This window comes from Labeo rohita, chromosome 2 (assembly GCF_022985175.1).
Source record: "Labeo rohita strain BAU-BD-2019 chromosome 2, IGBB_LRoh.1.0, whole genome shotgun sequence".
NCBI classification, from domain to species: Eukaryota; Metazoa; Chordata; class Actinopteri; order Cypriniformes; family Cyprinidae; genus Labeo; species Labeo rohita.
In genome coordinates this window covers 20,096,378-20,123,120 of record NC_066870.1, presented here as the reverse complement: position 1 = coordinate 20,123,120, position 26,743 = coordinate 20,096,378, and the positions used below count along the sequence as shown (strand labels likewise).

Genomic DNA, 26,743 nt, shown 5'->3' with positions numbered 1-26,743 from the left:
AGAAAGAAAATGATTGGACTCTTTGCATGAAAGCATATTTTGTTCGCTCACAGTGAGAACAGTGAGAAAAAGAAAAAACACCTGCATGGAACTTTTTTTACTCTTTACTTAAATAAATAAATAAATAGTTTAGGGCAAAAGTTTACATACACCTTCCAGAATCTGCAAAATGTTAATTATTTTACCAAAATAAGAGGGATCATACAAAATTCATGTTTTTTTTTTTATTTTATTTAGTACTGACCTGTTCAAAAGTTTACATACGCTTGATTCTTAATAATGTGTTGTTACCTGAATGAGCCACATTCAGGCAATGATAGTTGTTCATGAGTCATTGTCCTGAACAGTTAAACTGCCTGCTGATCGTCCACAAATTCTTTGGTTTTTCATCATGTGTATTTGAACCCTTTCCAACAATGACTATATGATTTTGAGATCCATCTTTTCACACTGAGGACAACTGAGGGACTCATATGCAACTATTACAGAAGGTTCAAATGCTCACTGATGTTTTAAAAGGAAACACGTTGCATTAAAAACCAGGGGTGTCAACTTTTGAACAGAATAAATTTGTGTGCATTTTTCCCATTTTGCCTAAATATCATATTTTTTGTCATTTAGTACTGACTTTCAGAAGCTACAGAAGATACTTATATGTTTCCCAGAAGACAAAAATAAGTTAAATTTACCCCGATCTTCAAATGGCAAAAGTTTTCACCCCCTCGCTCTTAATGCATTGTGTTTCCTTCTGAAGCATCAGTGAGCGTTTGAACCTTCTGTAATAGTTGCATATGAGTCCCTCAGTTGCCTTCAGTGTGAACAGATGGATCTCAAAAATCATAAAGTCATTGTTGGAAAGGGTTCAAATACACAAAAATGCTGAAAAACCAAAGAGTTTGTGGGACCTGAAAGATTTTTCTGAACAGTGGGCAGTTTGGAAAATGTATTGGAAAATGACAAAAACCTGACTAAACTGACATGTCTTATCATGAAAACTTCTGAAATAAATGAGAAACTGAAACAGAGATCTGAGTCACAGACAAATTAATATCTTGACTAGAAAAACAGAGTTTCCCTGCACCTCTCCGCTGGGAGACGAGTGCAGCACAGCAGATAAAAAAAAAGGACAGTTAATAAATTCGTCACTCTCTAAAGCTACATGCTAACAGATCTGCATGCTTGGCAGGTGTTAAAGGTACTGACTATAGCGCTGGTGCGCTTTTAAAATTGGTATTGGACAGGGAGAAGATTTCGAGCTGTTAGATGGCCAGCTGGATGATTATTACGTGGCTAAAGCACAGTCATTCTTTAAGAGATGCCAAGCTTTGGATACCGACGCAGAAGAACATGGTTAGAGCTGTTGCCAACATCAAACACTTTCATGCCTACTTTTATTTCACTTTACTTGCAGTTTAAGTAACACAACATATAGAGGGCCCTTTACTGTGGAACTCTATTGAATAAAAACTTGAAAATCAATAATTCATTACTGAATCAGTTTAAATAATACAATAACTGCCATCAGTTCAGTCCAGATGTTTTTGGTCAGAATCAGTTTTTGATCAAAATTGGTCCAAACGTCAACACATTAGGATATTATACATCTTTTGCTTATTGGTTATTGTACAGTATTTGTTAATAATGTTTTTGTCCCATTTTCACCAAATCTTCCATGCTGGTTATGGGATCAGTTTTCAGGTGAAACATCACCCAGCATGATGTCTTCTGATTTAACAAGTCATTCACTCAACTAATCAATTCAACTCATTCAAAAGATTGAGTTCAATCAATAACTCAAGAGTGAAATTTAGTTCGACTTCCAAACTGGTTAAAATGAATCATTACAAAGCTACTCTTGAATCAGACATCACTAGATGAAATTGCAGCACATGGTCACTGATCAATTTAGTAGTTCATTATTTGAAAATATCCAATTTGTCACAGCTTCTCAGAGAAGGAGTGCCGTTGAGAACAGGAGGTCTAAACTGGATGTCAGGACTGAGCTGCCTTTTTTACAGAGAGAAAATAGGTGGGCAATTACCTAAATTATCTAACCAGTTTGAAGTATTTATTATTACATATGTGACCTCTTTCTTTTAGCTCATTTTCCCAACAAGTTTCATTTATGTTTGTACTGTTTTTTTTTTTTTTTTGTAAAAAAACAAACAAACAAACAAACAGAAAAAAAAAAACACTGGCTATTCCATACCTGTCAAGACTAGTTTCACCTACAGTAAAAAACCATTATGAGAATTATGGGAAGGAAATATATATATATATATATATATAGGCTACTTGCCAAGGCATTATTTCTTGTTTGATTTTACTTTAACTTGAAGTACTAAAACATGATACACGATGACAGAAATATAAACTATATTTTACTAATACACATCCTTAGCAATTTCCAAGAATATTAAGCACTTGGTATATTGGTAACACTTTGTACTGAAGGTAAAAACTGTGTTATTTCAGTAACTATTTAGTATTTAGGTTTATTACCAATATGTTGAATTAATTTTTCTTCTTATATTTTATTTTCATTTTAATTTCAGTTAAAAGTTTAGTTATTGGTAATGTCATTGTGTATCATTGTGTTTTCTCAAATGTGTATAGTTCCTAGTAATTTTTATTTTCGTTTTTTAAAGTTTTGTACTTTAAATAAAATAAAATTAAATAAAATAAGAAAGAACACCTTGGCAAGTAGCTGAAATAAATTAAGTTTAACATTTTGCTAACACTGTAGAATAATGTATTAACTAACATAAACAACGAACAATAAATTTATTACAGTATTTATTAATCTTGGTTAACATTAGTTAACAAAATTGCAGTTGTTCATTGTTAGTTCATGTTAGTTCACAGTGCATTAATTAATGTTGACAAACACAAGTTTTGATTTTAAAAAGCATTAGTAAATGTTGAAATTAACATTAACTAAGATTAATAAATGCTGTAGAAGTACTGTTTATTCTTAGTTCATGTTAACTAAAATAGTTAACTAAAGTTAAATTTTAATGTTAAGTGTTACCAAGATTTTTATATTTTATTTTATTTCACTTAACATTTATTTTTTTTTAACAAAAAACATAGTTTAAGATAAACAAAACTTGTGTCAGTGCTAAATTTTACACTATGAATTTGAACACAAATGACACTGGATCTAAATCTTCGAACTTACTTTAGAGTGGTCATCTCTGTCAGTGATGGCTGGGTGGCTTTGAGGTAGCTGGCCCGTCGTGCCTGCATCTTGGGCGAGGGTTTAGGGCTGCCGTCCGAGTCTCCGCTGTCATCCTCCGCCATGGCTTTTACGTAGCTCCCGCTGCGCATGCGTCTGCACGGGATATCCTCTTCTTTCCCCAGTGGAAAGCCTCCCCACTCATCTTGAGGGACCTGTGGGGTCAGAGGTGACACTGTGTCATAAATCTCTTCCGAAAGGTGCATGTCACTGTCCAAGCAGCCTCCCGTGCGCTCTGCTCCACAAATCACCCATACATACATACACGCACACACTTTCTGATCTCCACTTCCTCTCTTTGAGCCGGCAGAGATAATTAATGAGGCTGCCGGTGTGAGCTTGCATGATTACACTAACGACGCCTCCCTGGGTAGTTAAGCATCTGTCTCAGTGCAGCTCTCCCAGGGCAAACTCTCATCAATAGGACTCTCTGAAAGTATGAGAAGTTGGACTGCGCTTTCAAGAGAGAGGAACAACTCAGCCTGGCAAAAGGGAAAAGCCTTCATTTTCAACTAGTTGGTTTTGGGATAATCAAATGCTAACAATCTAATTGTAATAAAGCCTTGACAAATGCTCATTAACACTACATAAAAGCATGTCTGATGTAATCAAATTTACAGTAAAATCAGAATTGCATGAAGCCACTATTTCAAGTGCGAAGGGACCCTTTCTGAAGAACAGAAATAACAACAACAACAAAACAATAAAATAAATAAATAATCTTACATGTGAAAAAAAAAAAAAAAAACATTAAAAGTATTTACTTTACAAAAAAAACCCATAAAATTAAAATATCAACACTTCAACTAACACTAAATAAACAAAAAATACTTAAAATCAAAAATATAAAAATACTGAATAATTAAACAACAAATATATATACATCGTTGTGTTTTTAAAGAAGTCTCTTATACTCATCAAGGCTGCATTTATTTGTTGAAAACACAGAAAAAATAGTAAATATTATTGCAATTTAAAGTACTGGTTTTCTATTTTAATGTACTTTCAAATATAATTTATTCCTGTGACGCAAAGCTGAATTTTCAGCATCATTACTCAAGTCTTCAGTGCCACATGATTCTTCAGAAATCATTCTAATATGCTGATTTATTATCAATGCTGGAAACAGTTGCGACGCTTCATTTTTTTTTTTTTTGGAACCTTTTTTGATGAATAAAAGGATAAAAAGAACAGCGGAAGGGCCTCATTTGGTTTAATTTTAGTTTTAGTTGGATAATTTGACCTCAAAGAAGGGCTGAACTCATTGTGAACTCAGAGTTACCAAAATACCTGCCAATTTTTAGGAAATGCAATTGTTCAGCACATTCATAAACACTGATCCACATTAGACTAATCTAGTTCATTATATATTTATTAGTTATGAAAATGAATTAGTTAATGAATTAATTAATGAGTTATGAAAAAATAACGCGATTAAAGTATTTTAAGGCAGTTAACGCACTGGCCCCGCCCCCAGACCTGTACGTCATTTTGTTTTTCAAATAGTTGACTGTTAACAATGATGCAGAGCAACAACTCCACAATTGCAGGTATGGCGTAAAATTCAAGATAATGTGCAAAAAATGTCCCTGTATTTTTTTGTCTCATATATATATATATATCACATATCACAGGATATCACACTGCCTCAAGAGCAAATATGACACGAGTGCTGATTTTGTCCCGATCTATCACAAGGTTAAATGTGATTTTACATAATAGTTCAGTAAATAAACACAATATTATGTGTTTTTGCTCAGTTTCGCAGAGAACATATTACCTATAAAGCCATAGCCGAATAGCTGCGTGTCTTTTGAATCCACATTTTTGAACGAATAGTGTAAACACATGATTTAAATCGAGAGAGCTGTTTACTGAATTCCTGAATGAATCATCCGTTTGAACAATTGAATTTATGACTCATTAAGACATTTACCGCCACCATTTACCGCAGATTTAGTTTCTTATTTTTAGTTTCTTTAGTTTGATCATTTCAGTATCATCAATAAATAAATAATATATATATATATATATATATAAAATGGATGCCACCTTGGGACAATAAATCCCTCCCTACACTTACCTAATATTTTAACTTTTCAAATATTTCCTTCATTATTATTATAACTGCCTTTTTAAAATCGGCATGGCCCTTTATTAATTTTTTTAATTATGTGGGTCTGGAAACACCCAGCCTCCTTCAATTTGAATGCTGCTTCCATGCAAAAATCAAATATCTATTCAATAAGTGTTAGAATGTGAGCATGCAAATTACTAAGGCCATACAAAACTCATGCTAACATAGAGCACAGCTGTGTGTCGAGCTGGTATGCTGAATGTATCACTCTGCATGGAGGTTCATTTTAAGGTTTGGAAAGAGATTCTTGGCTGGCATCGAGAGAAAATCCCACTTTAAAGAATTTCACTGTGATTATATGAATCACCGCAGAGCTAGCGTTACTGGGGAAACGGCTTGCCTTGACGTCAGGAAGTGTATAAAAGGCAGTCAGAGGAAGAATGACTCCAGTAACACCGGTTCTTTTGCCCACACACACGCTCACAGACCCGACAAACACAAAAACTTCCTTCAAAGATACCACCAACACCCACACAAGTCTGATGAGCGGAAAATGAGAATAAATCCTGTTGAGCAGACCTGGGTACAAAACTCAGAGTCCTCACAACAGATTGGGCCTCGCTTGATCATTTCAAGGAATGAAAGTCTGCGTCCCACATGAGAGATTCCACTTCCTTTCATTAATAGAATTTCAGTTTATATCTTCAGGTGCGTATTTAAGCCCTACGTAGTACGTTTTTAAAAGTGCAGTAAGCAATGTTAGCTGCTATTTGGAACTTTCTCCAGAAGAGGAGAAGCTGTGTGATTATTCAAAATAAAATGCAAGATCTTGGATTTCATTAAAAATGTCTTAATTTGTGTTCCGAAGATGAGCAAAGGTCTTGCAGGTTTCCCTATCTATCAACAACTATCCCTTTAAGAAAAGTAGCTGCAAATCATCTCAAATGGTGAAAAATGTTATCAAAACCATCTGCTATTTTGCTAGAATTCTCGCACAACTAACAACTGAACTCAAATGATCTGCTTCACCTCTGATCTCAGTTTCCTGTTTACCATATATGGTCTTCCCTGTGAACGCATAAAATGATTGACAGGGCCTCAAAGTGTTCTGATTGGCAAGCCAAAGAATCTGCCTGTGGAGAGCTGTCACAGAAACAGGTGCTATTCTATTAAAAAATATCTTTAAGAATGTAACCTAATCTAAAATTTGAAGAACCACTGAAAAGCCTATGCTGATCGATCACTATTGTGATCCCCCTCAGTGCCCACACACGCATGTACCATCTCTCAAAAGAACAAGCACATGAACAAAATGATTCTAACTTGATATTGACAGCAAAACATAACTTGCCGAACGTCTAAAGAATCTTTCCACAAACCTTTAGAACAAGAACAGCACAGTGCAATGCCCTGTCACTCACGGTTACTATGGCAACTGGCGTCCAGATTTAGCCCTGAAGAAAGATGCCAATTATTCTTTGTATTGACAGAGCATGATAGAGAACATGTGAGACATCCTGCCAGCTCAATTTAGCCTCTGAATTAGTATGTGGCTGCCCACGTGCAATCTCTGATTCACAGTGCGCTGCAGGTGGTCTTAAGATCTTCTCTAGTTTGCTCGTTTAATACATGTATAACGTAACGGGTTACCTCATTTGTCTGTTCACACTGACTCTGAGGACTGTGCAGCCTTACGTACAAAAGGAATAGGAAAAACCTAATAATAGTAATAATAATATCAGATACAGAGAGTTCTCTCTCACCCTAACTAATGTGTTGTTTTATTTCTGACATGGTGATTAATATTAATCGTCATTCTAATAATTGATACATTCCCTGCAGAGACAGAAGTACTGAGAACGTAGCAATTATACAGAAAAGATTTGTCTTCTCAAACAGATGTCTCAAACCATATTGTAAGCACAAGAGCTAGAGTGCTGTTGTACAGAGTGTCAGCACAAGTGTTTTGGCAGGAATTCTTATCCAATCAGATTAGAGGACCAATGTCATGAACATTTGTTGATCACTCCAGGGAGTAGTCGTTTGGAATACCTGATAAAACATATAATACCTATAAAGCCTTATAAAATCCCAATTCAAATGTTGAATCTGAATTCAATTGGAACAGAATATAAAAGTGAATTTGAAATGTGGTAGCAAACAGGGTGTTTAAAATGCCTCCTATATAAATTTGCATTCAATTTACATATTTCAGGTTATACATATATTTCTACATTTGAACATATTTAAAGCTGCGGTACGTAACTTTTGCCTCTCTATCGCCATCTCTGTTTGAAACATAAAATTCCAAGTAACGTAAAGGGAACCCCAGGTATTAATAAATATGAAATATGTGATAGAAAAAACAATGAAAGATTCATTTTAAAAATCCACATAATTTTATACATATTTAGGACTATGGAGGTGCCATTATTTCGATGGCTTGAAATGATTGCACTCGGTGAGCTACTACCGCTACCCATTGCTATTTTTACCATGAGCCAACTCGGAAATAAATAAAATACTGATATGATGACCACAGATACTGAACGACCCTACAGGTAAACCAAATGCTTTACCACAAGGAGTCTGGATATCAAGTAAAATCTGCGCTGAGAAACTCCTGCAGTGGCTGCGGCGTCATGACAAGCGTCAACATGTTTACATCCTCTAAGGATGGCATCTGGTGCTTCTTGTCTCTGCCGTTTGTAAGCTCATTCAGTAGCTGTGGTCTACTAAAAGCCTCAAAGGCATCAGGGCTAAAGTGCAGAGAACAAAGACGCGGGTCTTTAGAAAGTTTTATTCGTCCACAGGTATTTTCCCATTCTTTTCTCTTCTTCTTATCGCTAGGAAAACAGTGAAGACTTACATCGCTTATGTTGTTGCCCTTTAACTGAAAATTACAACCAAAAGCCGTGCAATGTGGCATCACATCAGTGTTATATTTTCAGAGTTTTGCATTCCGAGTTGTGTTGCGGTAAAAATAGCAACAGGTAGTAAAACTTTTTTGGACCTTTGTGTTTTTGAATTGCAGTTTAGAGTGAATTGCTCTTGTCATTCTAATTTAACTTCCTGTTGTGTGTGGCCAATTTAAATTCACATTCATGAATTGAAAGGGAGCCATTTCTTCAATTCTGAATCATGCACAACTCTGTTGCATGGGGTATAGGTTAAGCTAGTAGGCTAATCTGCTAATGGTATGCTAAGATAGGACCTAACAGTTAATGACACCAGTTGTAAAGGCTAGAGTCTATTCTCTTCATACACATCCACACGAACATCACTCATCCAGTCTGCTTCATCCAATCCCACCACCTACACAAATGCACACATGCAAACACACAGCCCAACAAAATAATAACTTGGTAAAAACATTGGTAAAAAATGTGATTTCAGGTTTAGAGAGGGAAATAATACCAGTCAGAGATCGAATGGATCCAAACAGATGCTTGTCAGCTAAACAGAAAGTAAGGCAGCTAGTGGGTTGCACTTACTTCTCAGCAGAACTCAAATCAAAACTGGAGGCTCTCTCCAGTGGTGGAGGAGGAAGAGGAGGGGTGGTGGAAAGGTGGAGGTGGGTTAGGTGAGCATGTGGGTGTAGGGGAGAATCGAAAGGCTTTTTGCATACCTGCAAGAATTGGCATGAGCGCTCCTGCTGACAAGCCTCTGCTTTCACTAGAGCCTTATCTACATTTACCGAGGCCTTCTGGTAGACTTGACGTGCTCTGCTCACCGTGAGAGAGGACGACCACGAGCTCTTCTTCACGAGCTGTGAAGCGTCCACGCTCAGCGGGATGCTCGTGCACGTCGAGCACTTGCCCAAATCATTGCTGCTGCGGGAGTTTTTAAGTGCCTGGTCATTGATGGTGCTGTAGGCTTCCAAGAAGTACTGTGACTGCGACTTGTCCGGGTGACGGCCCATGGTCATGACTCCCGGAGGTCCGTGGTGAAACAGGCAGGCCTCGCGTTCCAATTCATCCGAGCTCCAGTAGCCAGAAGGTGGCGTCCTGTTCTTGGGTTCAGCTGACTTGCAGCGCTCCCGGCTCTTGCTGCGCTTGCGGTGCCGAATAGCAGGGGGTTCTCCGTCGGGGCTTGCCTTGCCTCCGTTGATGCTGCCCTTGCCGTGGTGTGGGCCCTCTAGTGAGTGGGACTTGGTGAAGAGCTTCTGAACGGAGTGTACCAGGTGCCGGATTCGGCCAGGGCTGTCGCTCCGTTGCTCCAAGGCTGCGGCGGCACGCTTGTACTGCAGCGTGTGATAGCCGTCCCGAGGCACTGGGAGTTGCCGGTCGAACTGGTCCAACAGGGCGACGGGGAGACGCTGTTGGCCCTTGTTGGCTGGAACCCCTCCCCCGGTGTAGGGAACCACAGCGGTCTCGTCCTTCAGCTCGTGCTGAGAGCTGTAGTGTCGGCGAGGGAAGGTCCCGTAAGGCACCACGCAGTCAGGCTGGTAGGGGCTTCTCTGGGAGTAATAAGAGTGGTCGACCGGGTGGGGGTTGTCGATCTGGCTGATGAGGTAGGGCTTGTGGTCCAAGTGGTGACCCATGGAGTCAAAAGAGGGGTCACAGGTCACCACGTGGTGGTGGCTGCGGCTGCTGGATAAGCCTTTCATCACAGAGATGGAATCATCCAGCGAGGGTTGGAGACATCCACGCACAGTACGGCTCCAAAGTGACCTGACGGTCTGCAGGAAATACATAGAAAGACATAAATGTCCCGTGAACACACTGTGTGAATGTTTTCATGTTTTTTGTTTTTTTTGGCTTTGTGGGTCAAAAACAAGACAAAAGGAGATCTATGAATTTATTTAAAGGAATACTTCACTTAGAAATGAAAATTCGTCATTAATTACTCACCCTCATGTCGTTCCAAAACCAAAAGACCTTCATTTATTTTCAGAAAACAAATTAAGAAATTTTAGATGAAGTCTGAGAGCTTTCTGACCCTGCATAGACAGCAGCACAACTACCACTTTCAAGGACCAGAAGGGTCCTAAGGACATCAATAAAACAGTCCATGTGACATCAGTGGTTCAACCTTAATTTAATGAAGCTATGAGAATACTTTTTGTGATTAACTTTTTTTCGTGGTACACTTCGTTAACGTGCATCAAAGACTGACAGTGAAGAGAAGAAATTACAATTATGGTTGAACCACAGATGTCACATGGACTATTTTAACAATGTCCTTTTAACCTAAAGTCCTTTCTGGACTTTGAGCGTGGTAGTTGCGTTGCTGTCTATGTAGGGTGCAACAGCACCTCTGGCGACCTGAGTTTGAGTCCCGACTCGTGGTCCTTTGCCAATCCCGTTCCCAACTCTCCACCCCATTCTTTCCTGTCAATCTCTACTGTCCTATCTGTTAAAAAGCATTAAAAAGGCCAAAAAAAAAAATCTTAATTTGTGTTCTTAAGATGAACAAAGGCCTTGTCGGTTTGGAACAACATGAGGGTGAGTAATTAATGACAGAATTTTCATTTTTGGGTGAACGATCCCTTTAAAAAAAAACAATTCACAGGTATAATAATATTTCTTAATTAAATCAGGTAAAAGTTACGTTTTTAAAATCATATGTAATCAACATGAACACAAGGTAAATGTGTTTTAAAGGAGAAGTTCACTTCCAGAACAAAAATTTACGGATGATTTACTCACCCCCTTGTCATCCAAGATATTCATGTCTTTCTTTCTTCAGTCATAAAGAAATTATGTTTTTTGAAGAAAACGTTTCATGATTTCTTTCCATATAATGGACTTCAATGGTGCCCCTGAGTTTGAACTTCCAAAATGCTGTTTAAATGCAGCTTCAAAGGGCTTTAAATTACAATTTATATACTTTTTAACCTCAAATGCCCGTCTTGTCTAGCTCTAAGAGAGCGAGCCAAGACAAGCATTTGAGCTTAAAAAGTACATTCCTCAAAAAACATAACTTCTTTACAACTGAAGAAAGAAAGACATGAACATCTTGGATGACAAGGGAGTGAGTAAATTATCTGTAATAATTGTTCTGGAAGTGAACTACTCCTTTAAATTCTTTTTCAAAAAGATTTTTCCTTTTATTTATCTTGGACACACATATTAGTCTTTAACCCCTTCATCAGCAACAGACAATAAAAGGTCTTGTTCTTCGCAAAGTGAAACCACAACCACTTTGCACAAAACAATATGTTCTCAAACCTAACCAAGCAGAGCTGATCTGATCAAATACCCTGTTAGTTCAATGAACATCTATGTCTGACATTACCCAGCAACAGTCAAGCTTTCAAAATGCTTTTTTGTCTGACAGTACTTGAAAGGATTATTCAAGGCTGAGAAGTCTTGACATACTTTTCTGTTCTTCTCAGAGGGAGGGGAAGAAAGCTAAGATTTAGATGATAGACAGACAATGTACAAAGGAAAGTAGTATTGAGAATCACAATGAAGTATTCAAGAGGAACTAGGTCCTTTGGAGCGCTCAGAGTTAACTTATGAGCTTTTAAAACTTTTTAGTTTCAAACAATGTTGCTAAAGATGTCAAAGTTTCAAATTCATGTTTACAAAACAGATGCACACACACATACTAAACCAGACAGAGCAGTTCAAGTGCTTTTACATTCGACGCAGACCCATCGTGTTGACTAATGACTAAATCAAACAACTAGTCAAGTAGTTTGTACAACCCCTAGTACATTACTTTCATTTAATCCAGAATCACAACTACTTTCAGCCGCTCTCTGTCAGAGTCATTAAGATCAGTGCAAGCTGAGCCTGATGGGACACAAGGCAGCGCTACGTTTACTAGGGCACTAATTCAACGTGAAGCCTCATCATTACTCCTAGAGCCTCTGATTTGAGAAAATCTCAATTTCCTTTTTATTCCGATGTCTTTTCAGATGTTGTCAGAGCCCAGGCTTTCATCAAGACTCTTCTTGGAAAGCTCACACCCAGTAATTGCTTCAACTAAGTTCACAAAAATCAAGACTGATTGTCCTATTTATCAGTCAGGCTATCTATTGTAAGCAAAAATGAGCTGGGATAAACCCCTTGGTCAGGTATGTGATTTGACTGAATCACTCATGTGAACAACTTTGTCATCCCAATTTTGGGCTTTTTTGTACGGCATACAGCCAAATGTTGCTAACTGCAGATGGTGAGCATATCCTCATTCAGCCACACTAATTGCGTGACGTTGGATATGAAGAAGAACATTTGTTCCAAGAAAGAGAGAGAGATAGAGAGAGAGCGCAGTAGAGAGAGTGAGAGAGAGCCAACCCTGTTATTAGAGAGGTTATTATTGGGCCTTGTGACAGTCTAATGGGAGGGGGCTGTTGCAGCTTGGAGTGCAAAGCCACAGATCTCAAACACCTACATGCCACACACTCATATCACACACACACAAACAGGAAGAGAGGAGCTCATTTACAGCAAATCTTTAGACAGCCAATTGCAAAGCCACTGATTCACACAGCACTGGGGTTCACACTAGCGGTGCGAATGTCCTTCAATGTTGTGGCAGCGTCATCCATCCGATTCAGAACAACAGGCATCAACCAGACACACATCACCCATAGTTCATGGTCTTTACATAACTTTTTCCAGATACAATAAAAAATGCATCTAATTTACAGAAAAATACAGTTAAAAGTAGTAATATTGTAAAATAGAATTTAAAATATCTGTTTTAATATATGTGACCCTGGACAAAACCAGTCTTAAGTAGCATGGGTATATTTGTAGCAAAAGCTAAAAAATACATTGATTTTTCTTTTATGCTAAAAATCGAAAGATCATGTTCCCTGAAGATATTTTGTAAATTCCCTACCTTAAATATATCAAAACTTAATTTTTGATTAGTAATATGCACTGCAAAGAACTTCATTTGGGACAACTTTAAAGATTTTCTCAATATTTTGAGTTTATTGTCCTATCCTAATAAACCATATCCATTTACAAACCATCAATGTAAAGCTTATTTATTCAGCTTTTAGATGATATATAAATTTAGATTTTGAAAAATCCACAATTCTAATCTTCTAATCGCTAACAATTTTAATACATATTTATGTGTCTATAAGACTCATTTCTGGCTCACATTTTTACTGTAATACTGTGGGAAATTTTAGAATTCTCATCACATATATATATATATATATATATATATATATATATATATATATTACAATCTCACTGAAGACAGGTAAAACTAATTACAAGCAACAGGACACAAAAAAAACTACAGTAGAACAAATAAACACGAAATGCCACACACATTGCATAAAGTAATCAAATGTATAAACACACTGCATATTCTTCAATGTGTAAATTAAATATATATGTCTTCTTATTGAAGTTAAAAAGTGCTTTAGTCAAGAGCAGTATGAGATTTTCTCTCTTTTGTTGTTTGATTAACATGAATGACAGACAGCAGGAATATTAAGTGACTGCTGTCACTTTAAGAGCTGCCTGGATCCAATATACTGTTACACATGTGTTTGCTTTCACTTATAACCTAAATTATTGTGTTTACAAGGACAGATGGGCATTCTGACACATATAAGTGTGCGTATTTAACCGTTCAAGGCATATAAAGCCGCAAAAATAACTCAAAACTCCCGCGCTCTATGAGCACCATGTTCACATATGCGCGCCTCTCTGACAGTGCTAAGAAACAGTCTCTCAGAGGCTATATATGCACGCAGATATAGCAAAACGAGTTCTCTTTCACGGCTAATTGCATTTCAATGGCTTAAATTCACTTGTTTTAAACAGCATTGCTTAAAAACGCATGCAAACTTTCAGACAATACAGTCAACATCTCTGCCGCTTGACAAATTTTTACCAGCATATCGCCCACCCCCAGTATGTGGGATATGTTTTACCAGCGCTGAAATGTCTACAAGTGTGTGAACACCAGAATTTTATTCCACAAGCAAAAAAAGATAACAGCCAGAAACTGAGAATGACAAAAAGGTGAAAAATTTTTCCACTTGCCCCAAAAGTCTTTGAGCTTGATTTCCTAACGCCCATCTTAACTCAGAAACACTGCATTCAGCACTCAAATCTGAGCTTGATACCGATAATGAAACCAGTGCATACATGGTGCTCAGTACAGCACTGTTGTAGTGTGATACTAGAGCAGTGCAAGTGTGCCAATTAGCAGTTATTAATTAGCACAGTTTTATATCAACTCTGAAAACAGTGAACTAATGTATTAAATCTGCCGTAAACATTCATAGATTGTAGGAAAGCACTTTGTGGACCATCCCATTACACGCGCCCTCATTTTACAGTACATATAAAATTGACATATTAATGTCATGCGCATCTTGATAAAGCCATTCCCCTCAGTCGTCTCTGGAGAGATGCCAAATGAGAAAAACTTAACAGCTCCTGCCGCTCAGGCCCTGGAATTGTATTCCGTTTGCAGGGGAAATAGGTCATTGTGACAGGTGGAGTGTGGATTGGCCATGATGTGATTCCCTGTAAAAGCTTTCTAATGGAGACTTTCACCTGCCACCCACCTTCCCCTATGCTGGTGAATCCTCTACTACCATTCATAAGACTGTGACGCCAGTTCATTGTTCCCTCAGTGTGGTTTTTCCCAGTGCAATGTAAAAAATTATTAAAATATGAAATCACTCAGATTTAGTATATCTCTACTGTGTACCCAGTAGTATGGCATTATATTCATGATACTCTACAGTATCAAGTAGATTTTTTTTTTTCTGTGGATGCATCACTGGGTTTAAAGATGAACATTACATACTTTAGATTACATAATATATATTTAACATACTAAATTGCACATATACGACTAGACTATTTTGCATGTAAATATAAGCATGCATATTACAATCATATTGGCTATTTATTTAGTACTTATGAAACACATGTCAATGCCTTATTCTGCATGACCATATTTTAAATCCCTTAACCCTACCCAATACCTAAACTTAACAACCACCTCATTAACTATTAATCAGCATCAAACTGGGAGTTTATTGAATACTAATCACAATATTACTCTATCATGGAAACCTGATTCCACTCTATTCTATATGCTGTTAAAGCATAAGCATGGAACTTATGCTGGAAAGAGTGTTGAGCCATATTTTAATGGGTGACAAAAACTATATTTCATTTCTTCAGTCTTGCATGGGCAATGTCCATCTGTCTTTTTCGTGAGTGTTAATGAGAGAGGTTACACAGCATGAGTAATTAGTCTCTAAGGGAAAAGGGTCGCCTCATACTGACTGAACAGATGGGGGGAAAAAAACAAAACCATAAAATATATATACACACTGGAAAAGTAGAGTAAGATATACAGTTATGAATTGTAGAGTTCAAAGGTCATACGTGTTGAAATATATACATATATATATATGGGCCGTTCAACAGGATTGGTCCAAACTGCTGTCCCACAACTAAAAAACATTCAAAAAGCATTTAAGTATTCAAATCTTAGTTGTTTACTAGGATCCCTTTATTATCTACTGAAACTTAATATCAGAACTATCAATAACTATCAGAAAGCTTAATATATTTAAAATCATCATTTATTTTGATACTTTTAATTGGGAGGTGGCTGTCCCGAACCCTAACCCCTAAATTTCAACTTACGAAAATTATATTGAAATATTTTTTTTTTTCCACTGTTGTTTTTAAAAGTATCTTTTTTGATTTTTAAAAAGTGAAGTAAAAAAAAAATATTTGTAAATTATGAAACTTTTATGTCCCGCATCTTCATGTCATTACCAAAACAGTGTATGTTTTAAGTCCATTGGCTGAGACTGATTTTAACTACGCCGATCACAAATAATTCATCTGACCCTCGCTCTCGTAGCTACAAGGTGAACAGATATAATTTCAAGGTAAAAGTGTGTAATCTGTGTGTAACTTTAAGGGACCTTTTTTGGGAGTTATTTCATAACATTCACGACTCTGCTGTTCTTCTTGTATACCTTGACTGACAGATGTCTCGTCCAGTCAGCGGTAATCTATTCTCAAACCAATGGTGCTGTCTCAAACTATACCTACCTTTTCCGGTTTATTTGATTTGTTGTTGTGTTTTTTGACTTGTTATTTTGTTTTTTAGATTTGCGTTGCGTTAATTTGTTATTTTGTTTTCAGAATTGTGATTTGTTTTGCACTTCTTGGCCACCGTAGAAATGTGATCTATACGCTTTGTGATGTACCCATTAATGAAACAATTAGCACTTTGATTCATTTTTACATATCCTGATCATAGAATAAAACAAGACTACAGTTCTGAACGGTTACTCCAAACAGTTTCTGGTATCTTTGTGATGCTTGAAATCACAACTGACTCTGAGTTCTCATACAGACAGCATTTGTGACAGAATGGGATTACTATGATGAATTGGGAGTGTTGTTGCTGATTTAATGCTGTGGTTGTGGGCATCACCAAGCGTATGGAGAGCCAAAACTTTCTTCTCCAGTTTCTAAGCCACTTACCAGTGAGGGAATAATTACAACTTTGCATAAAACATTCAGACCAGCATTCATAACATTTAAATGTTCTTGGCATAAGACGTACTGTATATATACATACAACAGGTCAAATCTCTGTTGAAAACGAAGACTGAAAGCAGAGTGCTAATATCTCTCTCTCTGTTCCGCTCGAGGAGATGTGATCCATCACCGCTTCCCTCCTGACGTCCTGAGTCAAACCCCAGAAAGATCCATGACCTCTTTCTGCTCCTTACCAGCTACTTTCGTCTCCATCCACCCATCTCTCTATCCATCTATTCCTGCCTATCCTCCGTTCGGCTGACAGACTTGGACGCCTATGGCCTTCAAAACCTCCAATCTCAGCAGAGAACTGGAGCCTTGACTGTCTTCAATTGCTCATTTATCACTTACAGATAAATTGAGGTAGAGGTATAAAGATGACCCACATGGACGTACTGTACAGTACATGCTCACACACGCTCACTATCGTCACACACACTCACATGCCCATGCAGAGAATGATGAGCCGATAAAGATGTGGGTCAGAGCGATATTGATCCCAGTCTGGTGGTACACCACTGGATGCAGCGTGATTGATAGCGTACCAAGGACCAGGATAATAGACTGAAATTTGATTTGTTCGTAACACAATATCCATCTGACATTAATACATTGTTTAAGGAAAACGGATTAGCCTATGAGAACAAACGCATAAGTTGTGATCAATGATAATGCAAGAAAAAAGGTGCATAATCTATGAACCCCTTGTGACAAATCGCACTGTATGGCTGGGTTATCCTAAGGTTTTTCCTGAGTTATTGTGCCGAGAGAAGAGGGTTTTAGATGCGGCTGTAGTTGTATCAAGACTTGTGTAATTAGTTGGCACAGCTTTAGCTGTAGTGAGGATGGCGGAGCTACTGAATCGATGCAAAGGCCTATTGTGCATTTTGGTGACTCAAGAGCCTCTGTTTGCAGACTTCCTGCGAGCCAAAAATAAACTCAACTTGAATAGATTTCCTCTTCCCACGCAGGAATCAGAGAAGCAGAGGGAATGAGATAGAGGAGAGAGAGAGGAGAAGGGGTGTAATGTTCATTAGCTGTCAGGAGGATCTGATTTTCATGGGCCTGCATTTCTTAAGAAGGGAAAGGTCATGTGTCTTCGCCGGATATGACTCTTTAGACCATGGATTCACTTGTGGGTCGTTTATATTGTACAAGTTATTTTGTGAATCATGCTTAATGGATCCTCAAAGAGCTCGGATGTATTTGAGGGGTCAGGTTAGTACATAACTACACCATGTACTGTATCCATTGACGCTTATTCAAAAGTAGCCATGTATTCTGATGAAACAACTAGGGCTGCACCCTTATAGTTGACTAACCATTAGTCAACGAGAAGAGGCTTGGTCGACCAAAATTTTATTAGTCGCTTTTAGCCACTGAAAAAAAGTTCCACGCAGTCCATGACGGACAGACCGTTAATGGCTGGACTATGTGGTAATATAGTGAATCGGGCAGGTCATCCAAACGCACCTATAATTTATCAACCTCAAATATGGCTTTTCATCTAAAATATGTAAGTAGCAACTTTATATGGTGGCTCAATCTGATGTTAACGTAAAAAACGTGTGCTATTCAAGTGTCTGTGCAGAGCGTGAAAGCTGAACAGTAGCGCATGACATGACAGATGGAGGCGCCGGTGCAGTCACTTGCACTTAAAATACTCCATCATTTTTGGTCAGACTGATAAAAGTAATACATCTTTAGAATCTGTAAAGACTCTACGTTTATTTGTGTGCACACAGAATAACAACGAAACGTTGTGCTTTTGTAAAATAATGAAAGCAAACGGGATGCGCTTTCTGTCATCTCTGTCTCTGTGGACTTCGAACTTCGAAACTGTGTATACTTGCCTTATAGGCATGAAAAATATATCTATAAAGAGCAAAATGTGTACCTTCAAATGAACCAATTCAAACGGAAGACAATTGAAGAGTTCAGATGCAAAAGCCTCTAAGTCCATCTGACGTTTTTCTTTAAAATAAGCTTTTTTTATCAGGCTCTTATGTATAGGTTTCTACTCAAGTACCGGTACTTCTGATTGGGCCGAGGCTGGGATTTAGCGAGTTTGAAGTAAAAGTATTTGATTGACGTATACCATGTGTTGAGAACATTCACTTAGTATCATTGAAACATGAAACATCATGAAACATGCAAGATGGCGCAACCACTACTGCAGAGATGGCGAGTCAATGTTGCCGACTTCATCTCTTAAGATGAAAGCAAAGAAAGCACTAGTTTATCAAAAAATTATTAAAACATTAATGCAGCCTCTGTGCTGTTTTTTCCTGACACATTCATAATTATTATATCTTCGGCGGTGCGCTGTGACAAGCTTTATGCGTGCGCTTGAACTCTTATTGGGCTATGTAGGCAATTAAAGACTCATTATTATGATTTATATCGTTTATTAATAACATGCAACTAATAGTTGACTAATGCTTAAAATGAATGACTACTAGCAATGTTTATATCACTAATTTTTTTTCCCCAGTGTCCACATTTTTGGAGGGCTTTTAAAGCATAACATTTATAGCATAACAAGTTTATTCTGGTCAGTCCTTTCTATGTAATGAAAGTCAATGAGGACTGTAATGGTAAAGCTTAAACTTATTATTAGCATTATATTCCAAGACTTTTGAAGCCATGCAATATTTTTTATACAAAGAACTGGCCAAAAATGTTTCATAACAGACCAAAAAATCATGTAGCAGTCATGAGAGAAGCTGCAGTGTCTGATTGTGAACAAATTTGTCAGAGATTATATCTTTTAGTGAATCTGAAAAATGATTAAACCCCAAAAAGTGAAAAAAGAGACTTAATTATCCACTGCACAAGAAGATTATCAAAAACATTTGCCCAAAACTATTCCCAAGGTGTAGTTTACCACAAAATTATGAATTGCATCAACATTCACTCACCCTCATGTTGTTCCAAACCTGTATCCAGAACACAAAAGAAGATATTTTGAAGAATGTTGGTAGCCAAAAAGTTTTGGTGACCACTGACTTCCATTATTGAGACATTTCTCAAAATATCTTTTATGTTCCACAGAAGAAAGAGAAAGTCATACCGATATGGAACAACATGAGGGTCAGCAAAATGATTTTGTGAACTATCCCTTTAAATGTCAGCCTGACAAAGTTATTGTAGAGCTAAAAATGGAATATAGTGCACAAGTCATTTTGTTGACCTTTGACGCTTTTATGGTGCGTCTGCGTCCTTCTTGAAGCTTAAAAGCTCCGGTCTTCATTCAGTGAGATTTCATGAAAAAAAGTGACCAGCATACTGTAGAAACTGTCTTCTGTATTCCTCAGAAGAAATAAAGTAAAACCGGTTTGGAACATGACACTTGTATATCATGGCACAAATTTAATTGCTTTAAAGGGATAGTTCACCCAAAAATGAAAATTCTGTCTTAATTACTCACCCTGAAGTTGTTCCAAACCTGTAAGACCTCAGTTCATCTTCAGAACAGTAATTAAGATGATTTTGATGAAATCTGAGAGCTTTCTGACCCTGCATAGACAAAAGCAACTGACATGTTCAAGGCCCAGAAAGGTAGTAAGGACATCATTAAAATAGTCCATGTGAGATGAGTGGTTCAACCTTAATTTTATGAAGCTATGAGAATACTTTTTGTGTGAAAAGAAAACAAAAATAACAACTTTATTCATGTCTCATAGCTTCATGACATTACGGCTGAACCATTGATGTGTCATGGACTATTTTAACGATGTCTTTACTACTTTTCTGGGCCTTGAACATGTCAGTTACATTGCTGACTATGCAGGGTCAGAAAATTCTTGGATTTGATCAAAAATATCTGAATTTGTGTTTCAAAGATGAACAAAGGTCTTACGGGTTTAGAATGACATGAGGCTAATTAAAGACGTTGTTTTAATTTGTGGGTGAACTGTTCCTTTGAAGAGCTATTTCTACCTTATTTGACTCTCCAACTATCCGTTTGTTGTAAACTAATGTAGTCAGGATCTTTCAGTCATATTATATAATATTTTTGACTTAAATAAAACCAACCAGTTTAGATGTTACCACATGAAGCACACTTTAAAGGATAAGTCCACTTCCGGAACAACAATTCACAAATAATTTACTCACCCCCTTGTCATCCCAGATGTTCATGCCTTTCTGTCTTCAGTTGTGAAGAAATTATGGTTTCTGAGGAAACCATTTCAGGATTTTTCTCAATATAATGGACTTCATTGGTGCCCGATTTTGAGCGTCCAAAATGTAATTTAAATGCAGCTTCAAAGTGCTCTAAACGATCCCAGCCGAGGAAGGAGGGTCTTATCTAGCGAAACGAGCTGCCATTTTATTCGGAAAATAAAAATCTGTATACTTTTAAGCACAAATGCTCGTGTAGCACAGGCTCTGGGATGCGCGTCCACAACGCTACGTACTATTAAAATCACGTCGAAAGGTCACACGGAATGTAGACGGAACTACAGACCCAGTGTTTACAAAGTGAACACACAAAGACTAAGGAAGTGCAAGTAAGTCAAACGCTGTTTACAAACAAACAGGGACAATGATGTCTGACGATTCTGAAGTTGTAGGAGAAAATAAGATGGAGTTTTTCGCCATTCTCTACCTTTTTGAGCTGGAGTACACAGACGAGTCTCGTTTAGCAAAATGAACAAATCTTTTTTCGAGTCATTTTGTTCATTTTAGCAAAATCAGCATCATGTGACAGCCCCATAAGATGAATGAACAACTTGAAAACCCTGAAGACTCGAAACAGGTGAGCTAATTCCAGTACAGAACCTAATAGGATGTTGCGCATGCGACTCGTTCTTCCCGAGTCACACTAAAGATTCATTCCAAATGAACGAATCGTTCAAGAACAACCCATCACTAATTCGTAGCATCGTGGATGCGCATCCCAGAGCCTGTGCTTTTGTGCTTAAAAAGTATACATATTTTTATTTTTTGGAAAAAATGACCAATCATTTTTATAGATAAGACCCTTCTTCCTCGGCTGGGATCGTTTAGAGCCATTTGAAGCTGCATTTAAACTGCATTTTGGAAGTTCAAATTTGGAGGCACCATAGATACCCATTATATGGAGAAAAATCCTGAAATGCTTTCCTCAAAAACCATAATTTCTTTATGACTGAAGACAGAAAACATGAACATCTTGGATGACAAGGGGGTGAGTAAATTATTTGTAAATTGTTGTTCTGGAAGTTGAGTTCTCCTTTTAGGTTACCATACACATAATGTGTGTACTTTACACATTAAACTTTGTTTAGAATCTGGCTAGGTTTTACTACATCATGTGGGTCTTTTAAGCCTTTCATATTGACTCTCACTGGGCAGTTCTGCTCCACGTAACCTCAAATAAACCCTGTTATATGACAGTGCAGCAACCTTTTATGTTCACAGGTCACACTTACATAGGCACGGCAGAAAAATATCAATAGACTCCATACAGTTGAGCAATATAACGTGCGGTTGTGTTCAGTTCTGAATTCAGTGTGTATGTGCACAAATACGTTCTGTTCCAGAAAAATCTCAAAAGATGAGGGGTGAATGTCACCATGGTAACAGATGGTTTTAATATAAATTGCTGCAGTCCTTCTACAAAACATTTCTGCTTCTTTTAAAAACAGCCTGGGCATGACTCCATGAAATACCAGGCACTGGCATCTGGGACAACACCAGTGAACTAGCAAAATAACATTTAATATTAAAATTAAATGGATTTTAATGAATTGACCTGAAATCCAAGACAGCTGTAGCAGAAATAAAGTCACACGCATATGTACAAAATATTATATAGTATATGCAGATGGTTATGAATAGCAAAATGATCAGCAGTTCTAGAGAAAATCTTTCCCAAGTATTGAATGAAACTGCAGTGGAAAAGAAAGTGTACAGAGGTAATTATGTAAAAATGTTAAAGTTATAAATAAGAGTCCTTTCCTTTATAGCTGAACGGTTTCAATGTCATGTCTGCAAAACATTGGCATTAGCTGATTAAAACAAGTTATCCGGAAAATTGCATTGCAAGGATTCCATCACAAGGACAGTACCAGCTGTGGGAAACAAGGGGTTGTGTTTAGAGCGTATACAGAAAGCAACTGTGGGATAGGCTTGATGGCTTCAGTTCAGCTTCTATACTTACTTTGTGTGGATGTCTTTATTATTTTGAGTGGGTCAGAATCAGCCAAATTTTTATTTAGTATTCTGTATGGGATTTACTATACAGCTGCACAGTAAAGCCCTTTTAGAATGCATTAAATGTTAATGCATAAAAGGTTCTTTTAAGTCATGTCTGAGTATGTGCACTATTCCTTATATAAAACTGTATTAGTTATTTATTTAATAAGTTTAATTTCCTTTTGAACAATTCACTTCCCTATTTTGTTAACTATTTAATACAAACAGTGCACTGTGAGTTATAGCACACAACTGATATGCACGACAAAATATAATAATTTGCAGTGAAGCTGCTGTCAAGCACAAAAGAAAATGTACATGACTGGGGTGGATAATTAGAGCTCTACTGTAATGTACAAATTGTACAGTACATATATTTATAGAACAGCTGCCATGGGCAACTGACAGATAAAGACTTTGGATACAATACATATATGTTTATAAAATTGTAAAAATATCACTATTAAATTCTAAGTCACACTTTACTGTGAAGGACAAGTCCAAAACAAATATTCACATATAATGTACTCACCCCCTTGTCATCCAAGATGTTGATGTCTTTTTTTTTCTTCGGTTGTAAAGAAATTGTTTTTTGAGGAAAACATTTCAGCATTTTCCTCCTTATAATGGACTGATATGGTGCCCCGATTTTGAACTTCCAAAATGCAGTTTAAATGCAGCTTCAAACGATCACAAATGTGGTTGTAAATGATTCCAGTCAAGGAAGAAGGGAACGATTCGGTTATTTTATATATACCATTTATATATTTTTAATGTCAAACGCTCATTAGGATATTAAGTAAAGCTCATATTCAATGAAGATATTTTGTAAATCACCTACCATAATCATTTTAGAACTTAATTTTTGATTAGTAATATGCTAAGAACTACATTTGGACAACTTTAAAGGTGATTTTCTCAATATTTAGATTTTTTTGCACCCTCAGATTCCAGATTTTCAAATAGCTGTATCTCGGCCAAATATGGTCCTATCCCAACAAAGCATACATCAATGTGATGCTTATTTACTTATTTATTTAGCTTTCAGATGATGTATAAATCTCAGTTTCACAAAACTGACCCTTATGACTGGTTTTGTGGTCCAGGGTCACAAATGTACTTGGTTAAACTGGAAAAGGCACATTTCATGAAATAACCCTTCGACTACTGTACCAATTAAAGTGTTCCCAACTCTGTTTTACCATATTTAATTGACAGATTACCCCTGTAATTCACAGATGTACCCCTTTGTGATTATTCTTAATTATTTAATGTATTTAATTAACTGTGCTCATTCAATCCAGCCCAATTCTAATAGGGGTAACCTAAATGTTTTTCATCCTTCTTTGGAACACAAATTAGGACATTTTATTTTATTTTATTTTATTTTTAATTAGGATAGGAGATATTATGTATGTAATATGAGGCCTTTAAATAATCACAGTGCAGTGTCTGGTACAGACTCATCTGCTACAAGTTTACTATTATACGTTCTCTGAATTGCAGGTCATTATGGTCATCTGGCTTTAATTGTTTCATGCGGCTCCATAACGTCACCCTTTGTTTAGCGTAGTAAGTGATGAGCTATCCTAAGCAGTGTGAATGTACTAAAGTAAAGGGCACACTACTGGGTTTTCAGACTGCCAAATGACCTTTTAATGATAGAGCAAGCATTTGAATGAGGATAATTAAAAAGCTATTGGATTGGATTTCTAAGCAACTATGTGGAGTGATAAGAGAGATTATGTGGCTAAATAAGGACAAAAACCCCAGTGGCATTGTATTTCTCTAGTGGGTTCCATCCTAAACGTAAGCACTTGAATTGTGAAGCCATCCAGGATAAACACTGCATATACTGTACTGCATGTGCTGTACTAAATGAATGGAACATGCTTCTGTTAAGTTGCTGACTTGACTCTTATCTGACTAGTATCAATGTTCCCATTGAGCTACTAGAAACAGGACCATTGCAATCAAAAGCATTTTTCAATGGTTTCTTGATTTGGCTCCTTACTTCAAAACCTAAACCACACTTATAAACCTATGTCATTTACTTAAACTAAACTCTGTTTCTTAGTGATTATGAAAGTACACCACTCACACTCTACAAGTATAAGTACTGTGCTTTCATAATAACCAGAATCATAATATAGAGTCATTTTAAAGCCAAGAACCATAGATGCAGAGCTGTAAAATATAGAGATTTATGGTCATATATAATAATTTGTAGTCCCTCCAATACTGAATATGATTACACTGTAAAAAACAAAAAACAAATAATTTGTTACCCTGCTACCTTAAAATTTTAAGTTCAGTCAACTCAAATAAGTTGTACTAAGTCAAAACTTAGATATTTGAGTTGACTAAACCAAATACCAGTCAACTCAAATAAGTTTAGTCAACTTAAAATTTTAAGTTGTACTAAGTCAAAACTTAGATATTTGAGTTGACTAAACGAAAAATTTGGTTTGTTAAACTTAAAAGCTGGGCTTGTTACCCAGCTGCCTTAAAATTTTAAGTTCAATGAACTCAAATATCTAAGTTGTCACTCAGTACAACTTAAAATTTTTAATTTGACTAAACTTATTTGAGTTTTTACAGTGTGCAGCCTTAATTCTAGACTTTTTCTAGATTTGTGAATGAAGAGGTGATCAAATTCAAATATTTTAAATGTATTAAACACTGTAAAAAATGACTGTGAATTTAATTTAAAAGACTACAGTAAAAACCTGTTAAATGGTTAACGGTAAATTCCCCTACTATATACACTGAAAAACTGTATTGGACATGTAATTTTATGGTAGTATACCATTTTTGGAAGTGGAAAATAAACGTATAATTTACAGTGAATAATCGTAAATTGACTTTCCCAGAATTCCCTGCATTACATCTCAAATTTGATGTTTTTTGGTTGTTGTTGTTGAAATAACTATATTTTTTTAAAAAAAGTTTTGTACAATAGGGTTGTATGTTACACCTAATGTTGTTAAATGGATGTTTATTGCATTATTTCAGTTTTATGTGTGTTACCATGATGGTGTTTAGTGCTTGTGTGAATGACACTGTGCACCTTCTATTATGTTAATATATAAAAGCTGCTTGTGATGGGCTTTGGTTCATCATGTGACTTTCTCATTACTACCTGCATTTGGTGGTTATCAGTGTATTTATTACAAAGGTACAGCTGCCGTTTTTACCGTAAATTTTACAGAATTTTTTTACAGTGCAACAGAGTGATTTACATGTCAGGGTTTCACATGTGCAAGCTTTTCATATCTTTGCTTCTTTCAATTTCACCCTGAAACAGATCTTTAGCCACTTTCCTCTCATTCTTCCCTGCACCAATAGTGCTGAGCAAGTAAATAGTATAGCCAACCATCAAGAAAAAGAGGACAGCGCATGAATATTTCAAAGAAACACTAGCTCTGGTCTCACTAACACCACCAAAAATTCAAAAACAGTCCTCAGACTACATATATACACAATACACAGACACAGACATGAAACTGGTTACATGGCACCATACAGTCTTGTTTATAATAACCAAAATGAGTTGAAATGAACTGAATTCAAGTACATAGCCACCCACCAGAAAAACCGTAAAAAAAAAAAAAAAAAAAAAAATTAAATTACTATTATGGCAACCAGCTCTTTACCTTTACACCTTGACATTAAAAGAAAAAAAAATCTACATTTTGACTGTTGTTCTCTGAATTGATATTACAAGGCAAATGAAAA

At 36.7% G+C, this 26,743-nt stretch overlaps 1 protein-coding gene across 2 annotated transcripts in view; it reads right to left on the bottom strand.

Moving 5' to 3' along the window:
- dlgap1a (discs, large (Drosophila) homolog-associated protein 1a) overlaps window positions 1-26,743 on the bottom strand; it is a 129,074-nt gene that overhangs the window by 43,565 nt on the left and 58,766 nt on the right. The window contains exons 3-4 of one of the 2 annotated variants that reach the window (XM_051131005.1): window positions 8,944-9,996; window positions 3,182-3,393 (exon numbers count right to left, since the gene is read on the bottom strand). In XM_051131005.1, the coding sequence (XP_050986962.1) occupies window positions 3,182-3,393; window positions 8,944-9,924 (1,193 nt within the window). In that variant the 5' untranslated portion in view covers window positions 9,925-9,996. The remainder of the gene's footprint in view (window positions 1-3,181; window positions 3,394-8,943; window positions 9,997-26,743) is intronic. The other variant, XM_051131013.1, reaches the window with a different exon arrangement.